Source organism: Silurus aristotelis (assembly GCF_946808225.1).
Source record: "Silurus aristotelis genome assembly, chromosome: 9".
Taxonomy (NCBI): Eukaryota; Metazoa; Chordata; class Actinopteri; order Siluriformes; family Siluridae; genus Silurus; species Silurus aristotelis.
In genome coordinates, this window is record NC_139582.1 from 12178043 (window position 1) to 12199690 (window position 21648).

The 21648-nt window shown below is 37.8% G+C and overlaps 1 protein-coding gene across 1 annotated transcript in view; it reads right to left on the bottom strand.

Annotated features, from left to right (window-relative positions):
* Positions 1–5980: 5980 nt before the first annotated feature.
* The window catches only part of itfg1 (integrin alpha FG-GAP repeat containing 1), a 154120-nt gene continuing 138452 nt past the window's right edge, over positions 5981–21648 (bottom strand). The window contains exons 15-18 of the mRNA XM_083550894.1: positions 21402–21526; positions 18536–18618; positions 16772–16889; positions 5981–8197 (exon numbers count right to left, since the gene is read on the bottom strand). Coding sequence (XP_083407020.1) covers positions 8138–8197; positions 16772–16889; positions 18536–18618; positions 21402–21526 — 386 coding nt within the window. The 3' untranslated portion in view covers positions 5981–8137. The remainder of the gene's footprint in view (positions 8198–16771; positions 16890–18535; positions 18619–21401; positions 21527–21648) is intronic.

The following is a 21648-nucleotide window of genomic DNA, read 5'->3' on the forward strand; positions in this document are numbered from 1 at the left end:
CCTACTGTCACAGTAACAGTGACAAATCCACAGCAGGACAAGTGACATCTACACTGAGAGCTCTTTATCTCCATGCCAAGTAGACATTGTGCAGTAAATCAACAAGCAATTATTTCGAATGATGTCTCTGGTTACTGTGTAATGCACCAGAGTAAATGTTAGATATGTTGTTAAAATGTCTACAGAAACATTACAAAAATAAATAAAGCTGGTACAGACCAGTTTCACACCAAGGCCTTCAGTGGTGTCCTACCTGAATTAATCCACCTCTTAATACCATTAGGTGCTGGCCTTATAGCACTGCGTGATGTGACCGCTAAAATCTGACTGGATAGAAACTTCAACGTTGAATTCCATTCCTTGAAGCAGCGCACCTAAAAAAACACTATGAAATTGAGTAAAATCAAGAAGCTTTTATTGTCATTTCAACCATATATAGCTGACATAGTGAAATTAAACAATGTTCCTCCTGAACCCTGGTGCTACATACAACAACAGTCACAGTAACAGAAAACACAGGGCTAAGAACTAGTAAGTGTCTTTGCCACATAAACTGCATGTGTGCTGCCTGGTGCAAACAGTGCAAAGACAACACAGGACAGTGCAAAGACAACACAAGACAGTGAAAAGACAATACAAGACAGTGCAAAGACAACACAGTGCAAAGACAACACAAGACAGTGTAAGACAACACAAGACAGTGTAAGATGACACAGGACAGAGCAAAGACAACACATGACAGTGCAAAGACAACACAAGACAGTGCAAAGACATCACATGACAGTGCAAAGACAATACAGGACAATGTAAGACAACACAGGACAGTGCCAAGACAACACAAGACAGTGCAAAGACAACACAAGACAGTGCAAGACAACACAGGACAGTGCAAAGACAATAGAAGACAGTGCAAAGACAACACAAGGCAGTGCAAAGACAACACAAGACAGTGCAAGACAACACAAGACAGCGCAAGACAACACAGGACAGTGCAAAGACAATACAAGACAGTGCAAAGACAATACAAGACAGTGCAAAGACAATACAAAACAGAGCAAGACATCACAAGACAGAGCAAGACATCACAAGACAGAGCAAGACATCACAAGACAGTGCAACGACAATACAAGATAGTGCAAGACAGTACAAGACTGTGCAAAGACAATACAAGACAGTGCAAAGACAACACAAGACAGTGCAAGACAACACAGGACAGTGCAAAGACAATAGAAGACAGTGCAAAGACAACACAAGGCAGTGCAAAGACAACACAAGACACTGCAAGACAACACAAGACAGCGCAAGACAACACAGGACAGTGCAAAGACAATACAAGACAGTGCAAAGACAATACAAGACAGTGCAAAGACAATACAAAACAGAGCAAGACATCACAAGACAGAGCAAGACATCACAAGACAGAGCAAGACATCACAAGACAGTGCAACGACAATACAAGATAGTGCAAGACAGTACAAGACTGTGCAAAGACAATACAAGACAGTGCAAGACAACACAAGACAGTGCAAGACAACACAGGACAGTGCAAAAACAATACAAGACAGTGCAAAGACAATACAAGACAGTGCAAAGACAATACAAGACAGAGCAAGACAGAGCAAGACAGAGCAAGACATCACAAGACAACACAAGACAGTGCAAAGACAACACAAGACAGTGCAAAGACAACACAAGACAGTGCAAAGACAACACAAGACAGTGCAAAGACAACACAAGACAGTGTAAAGACAATACAAGACTGTGCAAAGACAATACAAGAAAGTGCAAGACATCACAAGACAGTGTAAGACATCACAAGACAGTGCAAAGACAATACAAGACAGTGCAAGACATCACAAGACAGTGCAAAGACAACACAAGACAGTGCAAAGACAACACAAGACAGTGCAAAGACATCACATGACAGTGCAAGACAACACAAGACAGTGCAAAGACAATAGAAGACAGTGCAAAGACAACACAAGACTGTGCAAAGACAACACAAGACAGTGCAAGACAACACAGGACAGTGCAAAGACAACACAAGACTGTGCAAAGACAACACAAGACAGTGCAAAGACAACACAAGACTGTGCAAAGACAACACAAGACAGTGCAAAGACAACACAAGACTGTGCAAAGACAACACAAGACTGTGCAAAGACAACACAAGACTGTGCCAAGACAACACAAGACTGTGCAAAGACAACACAAGACTGTGCAAAGATAATACAAGACAGTGCAAGACAACACAAGACAGTGCAAAGACAACACAAGATAGTCCAAAGACAACACAAGACAGTGCAAGACAACACAGGACAGTGCAAAGACAACACAAGACTGTGCAAAGACAACACAAGACAGTGCAAAGACAACACAAGACAGTGCAAAGACAACACAAGACTGTGCAAAGACAATATAAGACAGTGCAAAGACAACACAAGACAGTGCAAAGACAACACAAGACTGTGCAAAGACAACACAAGACAGTGCAAAGACAACACAAGACAGTGCAAAGACAACACAGGAGAGTGCAAAAACAACACACAAAACACAAAATAGCTCCGCCAGTAGCAAAAATGTAAACAAAATATTGTTTGTGCGAAAACAGCATGTAAACAGAGAAGAGACTATTGGGAATAATTTAGATTACAAATACATATATTCAGTGAAAAATATTTTTAGTTGTATAGTGCATTTTACAATGGACATTGTCTTAAAGCAGCTTTACACAGATAAAGTGTAATAAAAGGATGTATAAGAATTGTGGTAATAAAAAATAAGTGGTAATTAAAGAACGTATATTAAAACACGTCAGTGATTTTAAAAAGACCTTGCTTCACGACTTCTACAGTCAGTCTGCTTCGCTGATAAACTGGAGTTATAATCTGATCATTTGATGAGGAATAAGATGGAGGAAGAGGCGCACGAGTAAAATATCAGGATGATGCTTAAAAAATTTTTCAAATGCAAACATTATTACCGATTGCCCATCATACAACAACAAATTAATACTTTGTACCTTTTATATATGTAAAAAGAAAATGTAATTGTATATGTTTTATCTAAAGTAAGCACTTTATCTCTTTCATTGGTGTTTGTACTGAAATCACAGGGCAGGATTAAAGTTTTCTGCCGCATAGCTTTTTGGAATTTTTTGTTCATTTAGAGCAAATGTAGAATTCAGTACATCATCTGGAGACTGGGAGTGCGATTCGCCTGGAAGCCACAGCCCCCTGTGACTGGGAGAAGGGAAAAGCTCTTTGGGAAGGAGGAGAAAACTGTCATTCGCTTCACAATAACAGTTACACTCGTCAACTGTGTGCGTCTGTGAGCTCAAGTAGTGAGCTCAAGAGTGTTGCAGAATTGTAATGCAGCAGTCTGTAAGGATGTGATTGGCTGATTTCACGTGTGTCAGAGGAAGCTACTACGTGTTTATCTTTGATGGCGTGATTGGAGTGTGTTGTATAATAGATATATAATATGGCATATATAATACACCAAGCTGCTCCTGGGCCCCTGAGTAACAACCATAGCTGATTAGTTGTAGTTGTTAGTCCATCTGGACCCCCAAATGCCATAAATCTAAATTTAAAAAACACATTTCTGTAAAACACCTATCAGAAAATGTTTGGCCTGTACCACTGTTACATAGGTTTTTATTACAATCTTTAATGGAAACTAAAAAACTGGGGCAAATGCTGTGATCAAAAAATCTGAAGACAACAATTGAGATTTTTTTATTAAATAAATCCGCTATATTTATGACACGTTTGGCTTTTCATAAGTAAAAACCAGTGCAGCTGCTGGAGGGAGGAACAGCTTTAACCATCAGATGGCTCCTGAAATGTCTCCACTAATTTGCTGTTATAACAGTGGCCATATTTGTCACAAACCCTCCCAGTTCTTATCCTGGAGAACCCCTTGTTTATATTCAACCCCAATGTGCTAATCACTGCTCAGAATTTTCCCCAGAATTTAGCTATAACCACAGATAAAATTGATTCATAGTAATACGAATTAATTATGAAAAAAAAAAAATCATTCACTACATTGCACTGATGCTTTATTTAATAGGGTAATGCCGTTGCCATGCCCACTGACAATAAGCGCAATAGGGTCACAAGTCCTAGCAGTACTGGCAAAGGTTATTTATTTATTTATTTATTTATTTATTTTTTTCATTTATTTATTTATTTATTTATTTATTTTTATACATCAGTTTGAGGCATTTAATCCTTTAATATTATGAACAAACTAAATCATTACTTATTATACAAAACTGATGGTGTTTTATAATTCTGGCAGAAAAGAAGGATATTTAGGAAGAACTGCCTCCACAAATATTAATGGAAATCATTTATTCCTGCATAAACACACAATCTAATGAATGATTATATGATAAGAGGTGTACCCCATACAATATGCTGAATCTGAGAAAAGACTGGACATCACAAAGACATTACAAAATACTCTTATATACATGAATGTATCTGTATTTATGCCTTTATCCTGGCCCAGATTCTATCCTGGGAACACTGCAGCTAAGGCCTAGATACACAGAGATACCATACACACACATTTAAACACTCAATCACAACAAGAGGAAACGTAGCAAGTTTTTGGAATGTGGGAAAAAACCCATAGGAAACCCATGACACAGGAAAATAGGAAACACTATAAAGCCTGAGATCATATTACTTCGTTTTTACTAAACTCAAAACTAGAAGAAACACCACAAAATTGTTTTGGAAGTAATTTTGCTCTACACAAAGTACTTGCTCGTGAGCAGTTCACCTACAGAAGCTGTTGCGACCGTCATCCTTTCACTCTTCACTTCACAGGCTTCAGTTCTGCTTTAAAAGCAAAATACCAGGAGCAGAAATATTCTCTGAATAATAAAGTGTAATGAATTTGGATCAGTGCCAATACTTTTTTTTTTTTTTGGAAAGATTCCTGGGGAAAATGTGGCCAATTACATAAGGCTTAAACACATACACCTCGTTTAATATTATTTGGAATTAAAGCTAAAATGTGCCAAACAAAAACTAAAGCAATTTTGATAAACAGATTAGCAGTTTATACGAGCCAAATTCAGGATAGTGAACGTTGGGGAGTGTTTTTTATTTATTTATTTAATAACTCTCATATTGAAAGGTGAATCCAGTTGAAACGGTTTGAATACAATACAGTTTAAACCAAAATATGGGCATCACAAGATGTAAGAAGAGGAAGATGTAAAGAGAAAAGAGTAGGTGTTGAGATGCCAGTTTCAGTTACACCATTAATGCTGACACACCATTTTAAGGGCAGTTTCATATTTATGAATCCATTTAGTTCAAAATCAGTGTGAAAATTTATCATTTTGGATTGTTGTTTTATGGTCTGCTTTGGCATCAGATTGAAATAATTTTATTTATTAGTTATTAATACACAGGAGCCACCAAAGTGCAATCATTTGCGAAATCATATAAATCATTACTTTAAAACATTTTGCATGACATGGTTTTCTGTTTTGTTTATTGGCATCCACAAAATATAGGATTTCTGAAGCACTGCAGTTTCAGAGTTTGCATCAGGGATCCATTAAAAGGATAGAACAGTGTTCTGGTTACTACATAATCCTGGTGTGTTCCCAACCTCGATGCAGTTTATAAGCAGGTAAGAACAGTCTTTTGTGTGTGTGTGTGTGTGTGTGTGTGTGTGTGTGTGTGTGTGTGTGTGTGTGTGAAGTTGGACTCAAACAAATGACCATTCTATAGTGCTGCAGAAAAGCTCTGTGCTCTAGTGTTTGGACCTGTGGAGAAAAAAAGACAGCTGGATATGTTACACAAGCAAAATATTTATTTGTATAATTATCTAACGTATTTAGCACATGATTTCTATTTGTTTTTGATATCTCTTTTTTGCGTTGTGTATTTCTAACTGGTGCAGGAAAAAGCTTGTTGAGGGTCTGTTCAGCCCTAAACATCCCTCAGACTTTTACATTTTCAAGAAATGTTATTATTTGCTGTGTGAAACTGAACAATCGATATTTGCATTCAAACTCCAAACAGACTAAAGTGGTGAAAGAACATGAGATGTTTAATTCCGAACACCAACAGCAGCTTCATTATCATGCAAGTGCTCCAGAAAAAACCCTTTCAACCAAATGAGAGTCAATAATATTAACCTGTAAATATCGACTAATGCAGCATGATGAAAACCATTCACACGCTGAACTATTCATTATTAATGATTCTAATTCACACCCTTAATGCAATGTTGGACAAAAATGACTGTACAGTTAGAAATCACCAAAAATACAAACAATAATACCAATGTTAATGACATTGAAGAAAAACAGTCATTTACAGTAATAAGGCGATAAAATGAAAGTTGAATTAAAGTAAAACTGATTTTAGACATCAATCTATTAACAACAGCCTATTAACAGGTCATTTTCACACACACGCTGACACAAATCACATCATTTTTTTCATGATTAACAATTCTTTATTCCACTTCTCCAACTAAAATGGTGCGGTGTTTGGTGTTTGAATATCTCCAATGGAAGTTAAAGTACCAATGGATAAAATAGGTAATATTCTGCATAAAATTCCACCATAATGTTAATTGTTCATGTGACTGGTTTGGTATAATTGCAAAGTATGAAAATATAAAAAATACATTCTTAAAGAAAAACTTGATCAAAGTATGATTTTTGCAAAGTCTTAGTTACGGCAATGTAGCCAAGATAATTTCCCTTCTATATTGTGACCTGAAGCCTTGAAGGATAAGTGTAGTAATGGAAGTTTTCGTCATTTCTAACACAATTCAACTAACTCCTCTTTTCAATGGCAAGACATAGTCCAACAAAAACTGAATCTTATAGTTTATATATATATATATATATATATATATATATATATATATATATATATATATAATATATAATATATATATATATATATATATATATATATATATATATATAAATCAAGAAAATAAGGAAAATAAATTCAGACTGAATAAATCAATAAGCACATTTTTCACATTTTGAACTATTGTAAAAAAAAAAAAAAAAAAAAAAAAAAAAATTAAATCATGGTCATGATCTCATGGTCATGATGTGTGATTTTACTGGAAATATTTTCTGTTTATTTTTTATTTAACTTTTTCATGTAAATGGAGAAAATATTTAATGGGTCAGACTTCATATCATATCTGCATATGCAGTGTGCTGATTTCATTGTGAATAGAAATAACCTTCTTTTGCATAAGTTCGTATCACAGTTCACACAGTGCCTCCTCTTCCTCAAAGTCTGACGCCAGAATTGTACGCTTAAAGTGTTTCGAGTGATCGTGTGTTTTCAATCATATTTGCATATATTTTATTAATATGGCCCTTTTAAAATCTGCTGTTTCATCAGACTTGCTCATGTAAGATGTTAGTACGTTAGACTAAAATGGTGGCTGTAAGATGTCATTACTAGATAGATAGAGTGCAAAAGAATATCACCAAAAACACCTTGGTTTATTGATGTCATTTGCTAAAGATGAAAAGGAACATGCTGTTAGAGAAAACCAAAACAGTAGAAACTGCACGAGTCTGATAGCTTGTTTCTGCGTACCTCACTGTTTAACACAGGAAATATTTTTGTGTTTTATACCTAGACACTGAAGGGCACATCAGTGCAGTCATTCTGTTAAAGTACATCAAAACAAGCACCAAAACTAAACACTCATTTTCCATAACTGGTCCCAGTGTTTATCTTTTGCCCAAGAGTAAACACATTTTTTCCCTTTTGCTGTATCAGAAAAAAAACCCACAACACTTTATGCCAGAATGATAAATACGATGGCACCGAAACCTTCTTTTGATTATTGCAGAAATGAATACTACCTGTTTGCTTCACCTATAAGCACATACTGTAATGCTTTAACCTTCAAGTAAACATTCATTATATACAAAAACAAAGGAAAAAAAATAATCAGTAGTAAGTAATAACCGTGACTTTCCCTAAATCTCACACATTCAACTGGAACAAATAAAAATCATATCCTCATGTCAAATAAATTAATAAATAAACCCTTTCAGTGAGATGAATGCTTATGATGGAGCTTCTTTTTTAGTTCCATGATGCGCTCTGGTTCCTCACATGGCGTCAAAGTGGAAGCGATGAGCTTCCTGTCTCTTCTCACGATCGTCCGCTTTCTGCAACACAGTAGATGGCAATGACATTCAGAATATATACAGTAGTATGTGAGATAACTGTTTTTATTAAAGAATCATATTCATTCATCTTAAATCTGACTAAACAACTTGATGCTTATGTTGCTAAGAAGTTTAGAGCTGTTGCTTTATAGTATAGCAATTGCAAAATGTCACAGGATTTAGGAAACAGAAAATGTTCAGCCAGAATTGCAAAAAAATCAGAAACATCACATATCACAACGTCAGAAACATCACATATATTAAAATTGACCTCAGATTTTTTGTAGATTATAAAGAAAATGCTCTATGCTACTTAAAAGCTATAATTACAATTAACATCGCTAACAAATATTATCGACGCAAGGTGTAATTACTGTGTCATATTAGTAGCATGGAGAATTTTGCCATACTGAGAAATGACAAAATGGCACCACGACCCTGCCAAAGGTTTTGAAATCTTTGTGAAATCTTCGATAATATAATCATATATATTAAAATTTACCTCAGAATTATTGTAGATTATGAAGAAAATGCTCAATGCTACTTAAAAGCTATCATTACAATTAACATCTGTAACAAATATTATCGACGCAAAGTGTAATTATGGGGTCATTTTAGTAGCATGGAGAACTTTGCCATACTGAAATGACACTACGACCCTGCCAAAAGTTTTGTAATCTCCGTGAAAACATTATGAACATGAGCAGAATTAGTCCCAATAAGCTTCCTTAAGCTGGGTTTAGACTGTGTGATCTCAGAAGGCTTTTAAGATTATTACTTAGCGGCACTCTACGAGATCCCGATAACATCTTGGAGGAAACTAGATTTAGGAGAAGAGGGGCGTTGTATACGCCCAATTTTTGTGTGAAAAACGCTTCTTTTAATTGTCGCTTGTTGTAATGTGAGTAAGTGTGAGCAAATTGAATAGTGAGCTTCAATAATAAGGCTGAAATGTGCTTTAATGGCAATAAGGAGGTATGTGTTTGCTATGATCACGTGATGAAACTATGAAAATAGCACACAGTACTCTTCTTGAGACACACACACACACACACACACACACACACACACACACACACACACACACACACACACACACACACACACACACACACACACAGAGAACAGAACTCATTACACACACAATAGCACACTTCACAGCGGCATAAAACCTCTGGGTGAGATCAGTGATAGAGCCTGAACCAGACACACTCTGTCTCGCACTGATAAAACACACAGCTACGCGAGTGTGTGTAATTTCAGTGTGAGCGTGTGTGTATGAGAAATTGTTGTCTGCCTCAGCCAAAAATTGTGTCTATTCTCAGCTGGGACAAACTGACTCACACATCTAGCACACACACAGATATGTGTGTGAGCGTGTGTGAGCGTGTGTGAGCGTGTGTGTGTGTGGTCTGTTATATTATCAATGGTCATCATGGCATCATGGCTAAAAGCACTTGCGTCTAAATAAATACTCCTTAGGCCCACACTGGCAGAAAATATTGTGCTTTGGCCAAGAACAGTGTACCGAGTATAAATGTCGATATACAGTATTTATTTCTGGTTTCAACATTTTTACTATTTTTTTTATTATGCTAGAGTTACAATAATATTGTTTACAATAGGATTTTGATTTACTTTTCATTCATTAAATAAGTAATAAAACTTAGAAACCAGAATATACTAAATACTAGAATGTCTTCTTCTTCTTCCGGCTTCTCCCATTAGGGGTCTCCACAGCGTATCATCCGTCTCCATACCCCTCTGTCCTCTACATCTGCCTCTTTCAAACCAACTACCTGCATGACTTCCCTCACCACATCCATAAACCTCCTCCATGGTCTTCCTCTTTTCCTCCTTCCTGGTGGCTCCATCCTCAGCATTCTCCTACTAATATACCCCATGTCCCTCCACATGTACAAAACATCTCAATCTCGCCTCCCTCACCTTGTCTCCAAAACCTCCTACATGCACTGTCCCACTAATAAACTCATTTCTAATCCTGGCTTTCCTCGTCACTCCCAACAAAAACCTAAACATCTTCATCTCTGCTACCTCCAGCTCCACCTCCTGCCTCAAATACCAGAATATACTAATCCTACCTATAAAGTTTTATATAGAGTGTTTTAAAGGTAAAAAGATTTTTTGAAGAAGAAGAGTAGAATATAAAGTTTCTCTTTTCAATTTGCTAAAAAAAAAAAAATGACATTAAAAACTGTGATACTCTATGTCTCCTTCTTTTTGTCTAAAAAAATTGCATCACTTGCAAATTTTGCATCTTACCCATGTGTGAAATATAATTAATATCAAATAAAAAAAATATGATTAGTGCCAACCTAACCACCCCTCTTTTAATAATAGTCTATAAGTGCCAGTAGAGTGTGTCCCTCATCATTTGTTTCCTCTCACACACAGAGCCATGCAGCTGTACAAGCCGTTTGAGATGGAACGATCTGCAAGCTCAACTCCGAAAGCTGTTTCCCTCATGCTAAAGGTTAGCTCCTCACTCTTATCTTCAGCAGCCACTTCAATCACACTGGGTGCTGGGGCAGAGTGTGGTAGGATTTGAGAAATATTGAGCAAAGGAAAGCGTGAGAGAGATATTAAAGTAGTACGAGAGATAGAAAGAAAAAAAGAAAGAAAGAAAGGCGCACAGAGCGAAGCAGGGTGGATTTGCACAGGACACGGCACAGGAAAGATTTTTCTACCTTTCCATGGCACGGGATTCAATAATGCAACACGGTTATTCTTTCTCGGAACTAAATAGCAACTATTGTTAAATAGCTTGCTAGTTTGTAGTTGTGATGATGAAAGGGTTTTTATTTTTTAACTAATTCATTAAATATTTATATTTCCTCAAAAGATCTTTACATTCCTGACAGATCATGGTTGCTATGGTAACATTGTATTTTGGTCAAAAACTAGAAAAAAAACTCAGAGAAAGCAAATCTGTGCTGAATATAGATACTGAAACCACTTTCAATTTACATCTACAGCATTTGGCTGATGCCTTTATCCAGAGTTACTAACATCTATACATCTGTCTCATTTAATCACTGAGCAGTTAAGGGGTTAAGAGCCTTGCACAAGGGCCCAGAAGTGGCAGTATGGTGGTGCTGGGAACTGAACTCATGACCTTCCAATCAGAAATCCAAAATGTAACCACTGAGCTACCACTCCCCCTTTCATAATTTGCAATAAAAGTGTGAAAGTTCATTAGAAATAACCTAGCTGATTAGTAAAGTCACATCAGGTCAATGATATCAGACTATTTAGAATGGCAATCGAATATGAAGGCGTTTCTGAATTTGCATATTCATGTAGAACTGTGATGTTTTGAACGACAGTAAGGCCTGTGAAGATGTTCATTGCCCATTTTAACCAGTGGTGGACGAAGTACACAAACCAGTTCATAGAGACAGTATGTAAAGTATTACTCCATTAAAATTACAAAAGTATTTGCCATCAAATGTACTTAAGTATGCAAAGTACTATAATTTATTATGGCTGTAATGTTCCTATTATCATTTTGATCACAAGACTCTTTGCTTAATCAACTCGGTGTATGTAAAAAAGACTCTGTTACTCTCAGTGCACCGATCTAATAGTATGATATTAATGAGTCAAACACTGATTGATATCTATTACAATTATCATGAGCCCAAAGCCTTTTTTTCAACTGCTTCAGAAAAATCATGCAAATAAATTCACAGGTGTTGTATAAAGTTTAAATCAGGAGTTTTTTCTCTCTAAATGTTCTGCTTGCTGCTGAACTGATGCTGAACTGTATGTTGGGGATAAGTCGATACACCAAGTGCCAATCAGAACAAGTTTAAAACTGAGGGCGAGTCTGATTGGTGGATTGCTGCGTGTTTCACCAGTTACGTTTTTATTCGCTCGTAAATAAAAAGCAATGACTGATTTCGCAAAAAGGAGAAAAAAGTGAGATATTTGACTTTGAAATGTAGTGAAGTGAAAGTAAAAGTCTCCCCAAGTGGAAATACAGTATTTCAGTTAAGTACAGATACACGAACTAACTTAAGCTTCTTAAGTACAGTATCGAATTATAGCTACTTCGTTACAGTCCATCACTGTTTTTACCATTTTGCCAAGATTAAAAATCATCTGTGTAACAATCGAAATAAACTTTGTAAAGTAACGACCACAATGAATCGTTCCAGCAAATGTAAATCAATTATTATTAAAAGATGGAGTGATGTGTGAAATCTAGCAAGATGATGTACTTGCACTGTAATGGTCACTAGTCGTTGGTCACTAGTGAGCTTTTCTTTAGCTGAATTCGAGTGGCCATGGTTTCAGCGGTACAGCATGTTAAATACGCAAACGCAGAGCTAGCTACATGGGTTTTTTTGTGTGTGTGTGTGTGTTTTTTTTTTACAGTGCTTAAACCAGATACATTTGTGCTAAAAATAAAAGTAGCAGCGAAACGCTGGAGTTTAAAGCTGATTCTTGTATTGCGTCTCTGTGCGGCTGTGCCATGACGAGAAAACATTTTGCTCTGCTTCCTATTTGACAGGTAGAACACCTGCGCTGCTTGCTTCTGGCTAAATCAAACACTTCAAGCAGCACAATGAGGATAAAAAAAAAAAACTGGCTCAGAAACTTTAAGTAGAAACAAGATATGGAATAAGTAAGTTAAAAAAAAAAATTGACAGAGATACTGTTTCATCACCAACACCATCCCTCACTCGCTTCTCATTTGCATAAACTTCAGGTCGTTGTTTGCGCCCGGCGAAGGGAACGGTGTGTAGTATACACTATATATTATGTGTCCCATTTGGAGCACAGCCATATATTGCAAAGAAATACTAGGAGAAGGAGAAATGGAAATCAGGTCACACTGATAAATGTGTCTTTGAAATCGAGCTGGACACAAACAGACTCAGTGCAGTCAAATGGAAGGCGCACAAACACACACACGCACACTCACAAACACACACACACACACACACACACACACACACACACACACACACACACACACACACACACACACACACAGAGAAAAGCAGTTACTTTAATGTAGTTGTGCAAAAGCGGAGTGCTTCTCTGAGTAATTACGGCTCTCAGCGTGAATAATCAAGAGAGCAGATGGAGAGAGAGGGAGAGAGAGAGTGATAGAGCACTGATGCTAATTGCACATACACATAGAGCTTGCATGAGCCTTTCTTTTACATACACAGGCACACACACACACTCAAAAACAATCATGCTTGGACACACTCAGTTACACACACAGTCTGATTCAGACCTGCTGTAAAATCCATCCTGAAATAAGATCTCTCTTTGTTTCTTCCAAATATTCACTGTCATTCCAGTCACTGTGTGTGTGTGTGTGTGTGTGTGTGTGTGTGTGTGTCTGTGTGTCTGTGTGTGTGTCTGTGTTAAAATGCCTATAATGACCATTTAGTCCTATATACACAAACAAGCAGGATATTTTTAGTGTCGAATTCTAGTGTGTTAATCTGAATGGCTCTGCGACAGTAATGCAGCTAACGAGTAATAGGATCCGCTTTCTGTAACAATACACACACATGTTCTTGGTAAAAAAAAAAAAAAAAATCACAACCCGGAAACTATATTTTAGCACTGTGGTGTGATTCTGGTGCTAATTTTCACTACTCTTTGCTGACACTCACATTCAATCGTGATATAGTTATGACTAGTGCAGCTACAGTGATGTTAAAGGAGGAGAAAATCTCTATTTTCCAGTAAAGTTGAAAGTTAGATTAATATGAAATCCAGCAAATTCGAAAATGGACTCAAGTGCTGGACTCAAAGTCGCAGAATGCAACGCAGCAGCAAGCAATACGATGCCGAGGAACAATAGAGACCGAGCGAATTCATGATCTACGTGAGGGGAAGCGTGACCGCTTTGATGACCAGAGCTGAGGGCAGCAGTAGCGTGAAAGTTGGAGCTTTGGAAACGAATCAGTTCGAGCAGAGTGTACTGAAAAGGAGGGAAGAGAGCTCGACAGACTGATAGACTGAAGAACTGAAGAAAAGGCAAAATTCCACTGGCACGCCTGGAAATCAAAATGGCACACTAAACTGGGACGCTTTCATTTCGCTAAAGCCTTTTGAACGGCTTGTGATATTTGAACCAGTTCTGTTCCCAGCCTACAGAGACCAATTTTAATTACAGAAAGCGTGATTATTCTAAGATATACAATTAAAACACAAAGAGGAGTCTGTAATTTATAGTTTGCTGAAATCGTTAAGGCCTTCAGTGAGCTCTGTGGAAATAGCCTGAGGCATCCCCTCTGGCTCCACTTGTATCTCGGTTTTGCCATTAATGGCAGCACTGCACACGTACTGGACTCTGCCTTACTTAAGTCCCTTTTTATTAAAAAAAAAAAAAATGTCTGTCTGCACCAAAAATCCCAAACCTGTGACACACACGATCAAGGGAAATTAGCTAACGTTAAGCGATAATCAGGCTAATAATGAATATTCATGAATATTAATATATGCTTATTAAAGTAAAGGTGTAAAGATGTTTGTACACAATTTGTAGTGATTTCTAGTGTTACATAAAAAAAGAAACTATTATATTTTAAATAGGATTTGAAATCCATAAAAACAAACACCAAGAATCAGTGTTGTAAAGATATAAGATAATAACAGCAGAAGATCTTCTGTCCTGCTCCTGGGTACAGAAATGGAAGACAAGTGAATAAATGCAGCAGCGTTCTGCTCTAAAGTCATCGCAAGATAGATATGTTTTCGCTCCTCTTCCAAACGCTCCTGGCAAAGAGCTTGATTTAACAAGTTCTAGAGCGTGTTATTTGTGCCAGACTAAAATTGTGGGTGGATGGAAAAAGTTTGCACTCTTTCCTTCAGCAATGTGTTTTCTTTTGTGTTTTTTTTTAAGGAGGCAAACTGCCGTAAACTAATAACGCCAACTATATGTGTTATTCAAAAAGAAAGTATTTATCTGTGTGAGAAAGCGTCATATGAAACTGTAATGCATCCTGTTTAAACATCAGTGGAGTAAGACAAGACCAAAAACATCCATCCAACAATCTGCAAGCCTTCTTTACAAAAACAAAATATGAACTATATAAAAAAGAAAGAAGTTGCAGACATGCAGATTTAAGCTAAAACACTAGATACAACAACCAGTTTTCTCAATGCCTGGTGGTGGGACTGAGTAGAGTCACTGATTATCAGCGGTCAGATTGTTCCTACGTTTTTTTTTTTTTTTTTTTTTTTTAATTAGCTCTTGTTTGGTTAAATAGCTGAGCCCATTCCACATTCCTGCTGAGGATGTACAGTGTCTATAAAATGACTAACAATTGAAATCCGAACACAAACCAACTTTCCCCAGACAATTTTTGACACACCATCAAAATTCCCTCCCCGAATAAATCGCTCTCATTTACAATGTGTTTGTGCTGCTTTGTGCATCCTCATCATACCAGCTCTGTTAGCATGCTCATAAATCTAATTGCTTTTGTACTTCATTTACTAGATTTTTTTTTAAATCTGTTGTCGCTTGAAGAGTGCATAAATAAATGTAATTCAATTTGAATCGGTTTAATTGTTAGCCTCAAGAGTGATTCTTCCTTTTTCGCATCACTGCCAAAAAAAGACACACTTAGTTTTATTCAGAAAATGGCTCATATCCAAACTGGACTTTTTTCCCCTGCTGATTAGTTTCAGTGTTTTATCCTAATGAACAGGCCACGGCTATTTTTTATTGAAGATGTGATCGTCTGGGCATTTACGGCTACATTTCTTTGGTCTGTGCACACAAAAAAGTGCATAAAGCTCAAATGCCTTTTATTATATTTTGGTTTTTTGGTATGTAGACGTATATTATAGTTTCCTTTTATTAGATGATATTTTCTTTTGATGCCTTTTTTTGTGCAGAAACATTGAATTGATTTCATTAAACAGAACACATTTCACTCATTCTCATTGGTGATATTAATTGCGGCTACTCCGAGGGTTGTGTGTTATTCTCCTGTCTGTTTCCAGACACCTTACAGCAAACAAAAAACAAATTGCTATTGACAAAAATGGTGTCATTTTTAATAACCGATGGCATGTACACACCTGCACAGGTTGCAAATTACAAAACACACACACTCACAGGTCTGTTCTAGTGGTAATAAACAACAGATTTAATCAGTTGAAAGCATTGTTAGTTGTGTTTGTAGTGTGGAGTTCTTGTGTGTGTATGTGTGTGAGAGCATGTTGGGGGTTGAAGGAATGATGTCAGGGACACATACGCCCATCTGCTCATTCTGACCCATCTGTTCTGCCTACACACACACACACACACACACACACACACACACACACACACACACACACACACACACACACACACACACACACACACACACACACACACACACACACACACACACACACACACACACACACACACACACACACACACATATACTGCATGTATCCCAGCATACATTTTACACCTGTACCATCTCTTGCTTACAAATGCCCCTCTTGGAGCTAGTTTTTATAAGTGTGTGTGTGTGTGTGTGTGTGTGTGTGTGTGTGCGTGATTGGGTGAAAATCTCTGACCTTCTCTTGCCAGTGCAGCACTCCAATGATGATCAGAATAAAAACACACACTCCGATCAACGCCACGGCTGTCAGCAACACAATATTACTGGGAGTCAGATAGAGTTTAGCACTCCAACTGTGGAGAGAGAGAGAGAGAGAGAGAGAGAGAGAGAGAGAGAGAGAGAGAGAGAGAGAAGGAGAGAAAAAAAGAGAGAAAGACCTTTTAGATGTCTTTAATGCATAATTTTACATGTTTTAAAGCCTCTCAGACACTACCGCTGAACTACTGTTTTTCCTCAAGTCCGTCTGTTTTCTCAGCCTGAATCTTCTGCTCAGTGAAAGCACTTTCAGATTTCCAGTTCTTCACCATGTTGCGCTAATTTGACAATTCTGACTATTCTGGGAAGAACAGTTAGTCAGATCTAAAGTGTTAATCTGTTCTACCGTGCACAGTGAGTCAGGTTGTGAATGTGGTACTTCTAAATATTTATTTGTGCTGATCTCGTCTTCTTCCTCTGATTTAAAGCTGTTAACAATTAACAATTGTGTTTTTTCGTCGTCTTTTATATCATCTAGTCGTGCCCCTGCTCTGCTCCTCCTGCTTCTATTTTACAGGGTCACAGAGAGATTTTCAGTTCAGGGTAGCTAGCACTAACACTAATGCCTGCAGCAGTGCCAGGTTTAGCACAAACACTGCATCTGATGTTTGTGATGTTAAATTCGATAACGTCTGTGTTGGCCTGAGCATTAGCATTCGTTGTGGGTCCTGTTTTTGCGTCAGTGTGGACGTAATTGTAATGTTAAGCACTGACCTTTGCCAGCACTGCCTCTATTTCATCACTACTCAGGGATTCATTTACTTCAGGCTTCAGCTTGCTGGTGCTCTTCCACTGAGAGTCCACTGAGCTCCATGGCTGTACAGCATTGTGTGGACGGCTAAAATTTCTAGGCCTGCTGTGCCCACACTCAAAATACCTCAGGCACTTAGTCCTAACACACACTGTGTAATTGCTTTCTCCATGTTTGCATTTAAACGTCTGCACTTAAATCTATGTACTCTTAACTCTTCACAAAAGACAGGACAGGTGTTTTACTAGATTGTTCCAGTAGACAAAGATAGTTTTGAACTGTGCTGGCCAACCGCTGCATTACAACTGCTTTTTTAATTTCATCCGTATTCCACTTTCAGTCAGGCTTTGCTTTTGCACTATTACAAGACTACCACTTGCTTTGTTCATGCAGGAAGATCAGTAGATGTTCTCAAACCCGTCCTGCTCTCCTATAGCCAACTCCATCTCAGCTATTGACAGCTATGCTGGAGATACAGCTTACTCCCCGTCTCTCGCAAACTAGTTACACGATTTACTACACCGCACATATAGTCAATAGTTCAATAGTCAATAGTTCACTATTTAATTAAAGAAAATGAAAAAACAAATCTACATATATTAACACTGATGCTTTAAGCAAGACACTCATTTTCAGCCAATGTCATTGCATGCAAAGCGATAGACAGAGAGAGAGAGAAAGAAAGAAAGAGAGAGAGAAAAAGAGAGAGAGAGAGTGGGGGAATGGAGGGAGGGAAGAGTATATAGTCCATTCTGGGAGAAAACCGCTGCATTTACACACTCCATCAGCAACATCAAATATTTATAACATTTGATTCTGGCTTTAGTTAATTAACCTTAATTAACATTACCAACAATTAATGTATATCTTAGTTCAAACTAATAGAACAAGGTGTGTGTGTGTGTGTGTGTGTGTGTGTGTGTGTGTGTGTACCTGCGAGGGTCACTATTGGGATAAGGGATGACTATGAGCTGAGAGTTGGGGATGATGGCAGTCCATTCCTGTTTCCTTATGTCCTGCAGAAGGGGAAGAAAAAGATATAGATAGAACAAAAGAGAGAAGAGCAAAGTATAATACCGTGTATTAGTTACATTACAATTGAAAATTGCCATGACAATTAACCCTACTTTCTTAATGTAACCCCCTTTCAAAGTTCAGTGTCGTTAATTTGTCGCATACATAATACATACTGTATATTGGATGTAACATAGTGAGTCCCCTTTAATCCTACCACAATGCTATTATTCTAATGTCACTTCATTTCTGCAGAGCAATTTCATTACCTAACCTGCATCTCCTTCAACTGAACTATATCCCCATGGTCTTTCTAACACAACCCTGTTATTCTACTGGATCTTATTCCATCCAATATCTAACCCTGCCCTCTTATTGTGCCCCTCCCACACCATCCTACCATATCCTGTCTGCCACACCTGTGTACCATCATTACCCAGGATTTCTACTTAAGTCTTGCCTTCATCTAAACCCACCTTCCTACCATAAACTTTCTGTCAGTTACAGTAATGCTGCCATTTTTTGAACAATAAAGCCATTTAAACAAGTTCCATTAATCCATAACATTACCATTATACCATATCCTCATCATCCACACGTTACACACACTGTTACTGTACATTGTACAAAAGTTCTAAAGTAAACTATTTATCTTTTACGTGACGCACAATCATGTTATTTGCGCTACCATGCACTCTCGCACTTTATGTACATTACTGATCTGATTTATCTTAAGTTTGTAATATTTATCTTAGGTTTGTAATCTAGTGTACCAGTGCAGATTTATTCATTGATGGAGACACTTTTATACGTCGCTCTGGACAAAGGGTGTCTGTCGCAAACTTAAAATACTCTGTATTCCTACTTAATACTCCTATTGTCTATATTGTCTCGTATTGTTTGTATTGTCTAGTGTAGATCAAATTTTATTCTGTATTGTATTGTCTGTTTTGTCTTGTATAGTCAAGTCAAGTTTATTTCTATTGCACTTTTCACAACAGACATTGTCTTAAAGCAGCTTCAAAGAATTTTAACAGTTAAGGTGAATGGTGTGTGTTTATCCCTGATGAGCAGCCGTGGCGACTGTGGCAAGGAAAAACTCTCTTAGACGTTATGAGGAAGAAACCTTGAGAAGAACCAGACTCAAAAGGGAACCCATCCTCATTTGGGTGACATCAAGAGTGTGATTATAGTCTTTAAGCAATACAGAACACTAAAGAGTGAGAACTCACATGAGCACTGGAATGTAAGATTACGAGTAATGCTCTTGTAGTCCAAGCTAAATGTATAGTGTTATTTATGTCTGTACTTTTAAGAGTCACCAACAGCTGGAACCAAATTCCTTGGCCAATAAACCTGATTCTACCTTTCCTCCACATTCCCTCTGGTAACTCTACTAATTTTGCTATGCTGGACGTTAATTCTGTTGTCCCTCTAAGCTTCCTGCAGTCCTACTGCAATATCTAGTGTAACCCCATGCCGGAGTTCTACCATATGATTACATGCTAAATAATAATAAAAAAAACGTTACGTACTGAGGGTGTGGTGTGGAAAGGGCAGAGCCAAGCCCTTGTGATTAATCTAGCTCTGATTTACACCTGTGGCAGCTGGTAGAGTGCAAATTAGCATAACTTCTTTATGGGTTTAATGTACGACATACAGCAGCTCAATCAATTACAGAGCTATCATTGCCTCTAAAGACGCTCATTCAGTAATTAACTCAGACACTGCACTCATCTTTCTATTGTTCTCTGCGATTCCTACAGAGGGTTTTATTTCCGAAGCTGCATCGATAACAATAACCCATAATCACTTTGTTTTCTCGCACACTTGAACGAGAGTGCGGTTAGGATGAGCTGTGATGCTATTTTAAGGAAATGGAGTGGATGCATGGTTGTGCAAAAGAGTTAGAGGAGAAATGAGAAGAAAAAAATAAAAACAAGCAACAAGAAAAGTAAAAGTAGGGAGAATGAGATGGAATTCGGGAAAGAATCAGAGGAGGTGGAGAGGAGAAGGCAAATAAAATAGGGAATTGGAAACCATATTGAAAAGATGAGGCGAGGAAGAGGTGCGATGAAGAATGCATGAAGACAAGAAAGGAAATGAAATAGGTTGAGATGTCAAGAAGGCAAAAACGAGAAAAGAAGAAACGGGTTGGGGCAGATAAGAGAAAAATAGAAAGGAAAGGTGATGAAAGAGATGCGAAAAATAGGAAAACTGACAGCGGAGGAGAGGCGAGCAGGAAAGAGAGGTGATGAGGATGAAAGGAGAAAATGAAGGGAGCTCAGTGGATGGACGGAGGAAGACTAAAGTGGGAAGCTGTGATGAAAGGACGGAGAAAAAAGGAGGCTGAAAAGAAGATGAGGATGAGAGAAAAAGAGAAAGAGAGAGAGGCAGAAAAAAAATGGACACAGAGCAGAGGAAGAAGGGAAAAGCAAAAGTAATATAAGAAAAAAATAAAAGAAAGAGGGCACAATAAAGAGAAAAAGAAGAAGATGAAAGGGAAAGAGCTGAAAAGAAAAGGTGAAGGAAGCAGACATAAAGGGGGTGAATAGAAAGTTGGAAGAGAATGTCAGCAGTTCAGATTGATATTGAAGAGTGTTGGACTTTCTCTCTCGCTCAGAGCGTAGATGAAGGGCAGAGGGTGAATTAAACTTGCTGAGAGAGAACAGAGTGCTGTGAGCACATGACCTCTGCTTTCCGTAACGCAAACCGGGTTTCAACCGAACGCTAAACTTTCAACAGCTACAAAGGAAGTGGAATTAAAGCGCAAACGTGCGTGTACCTTGACTCCAGGGGGTCGGGGGATGCCGACGAAAAGGTGATCCAGGAAGTTGGCACTGCGGCCAAGACCCAGGACGGTGTAGGGAAGCTGGAGAGAGAGATGAGCTGACTGACTCAGCTGACCCGCTGCAGAAAGAGAGAGCGAGAGAGTGAGTGAGGGAGGGATGAATATGCCAGTTGAACTCAGTAGGCCTGTCAGTATACAAGTTGGCTATCTTCCTCATCCAACACACAATAACTAAGCCTAG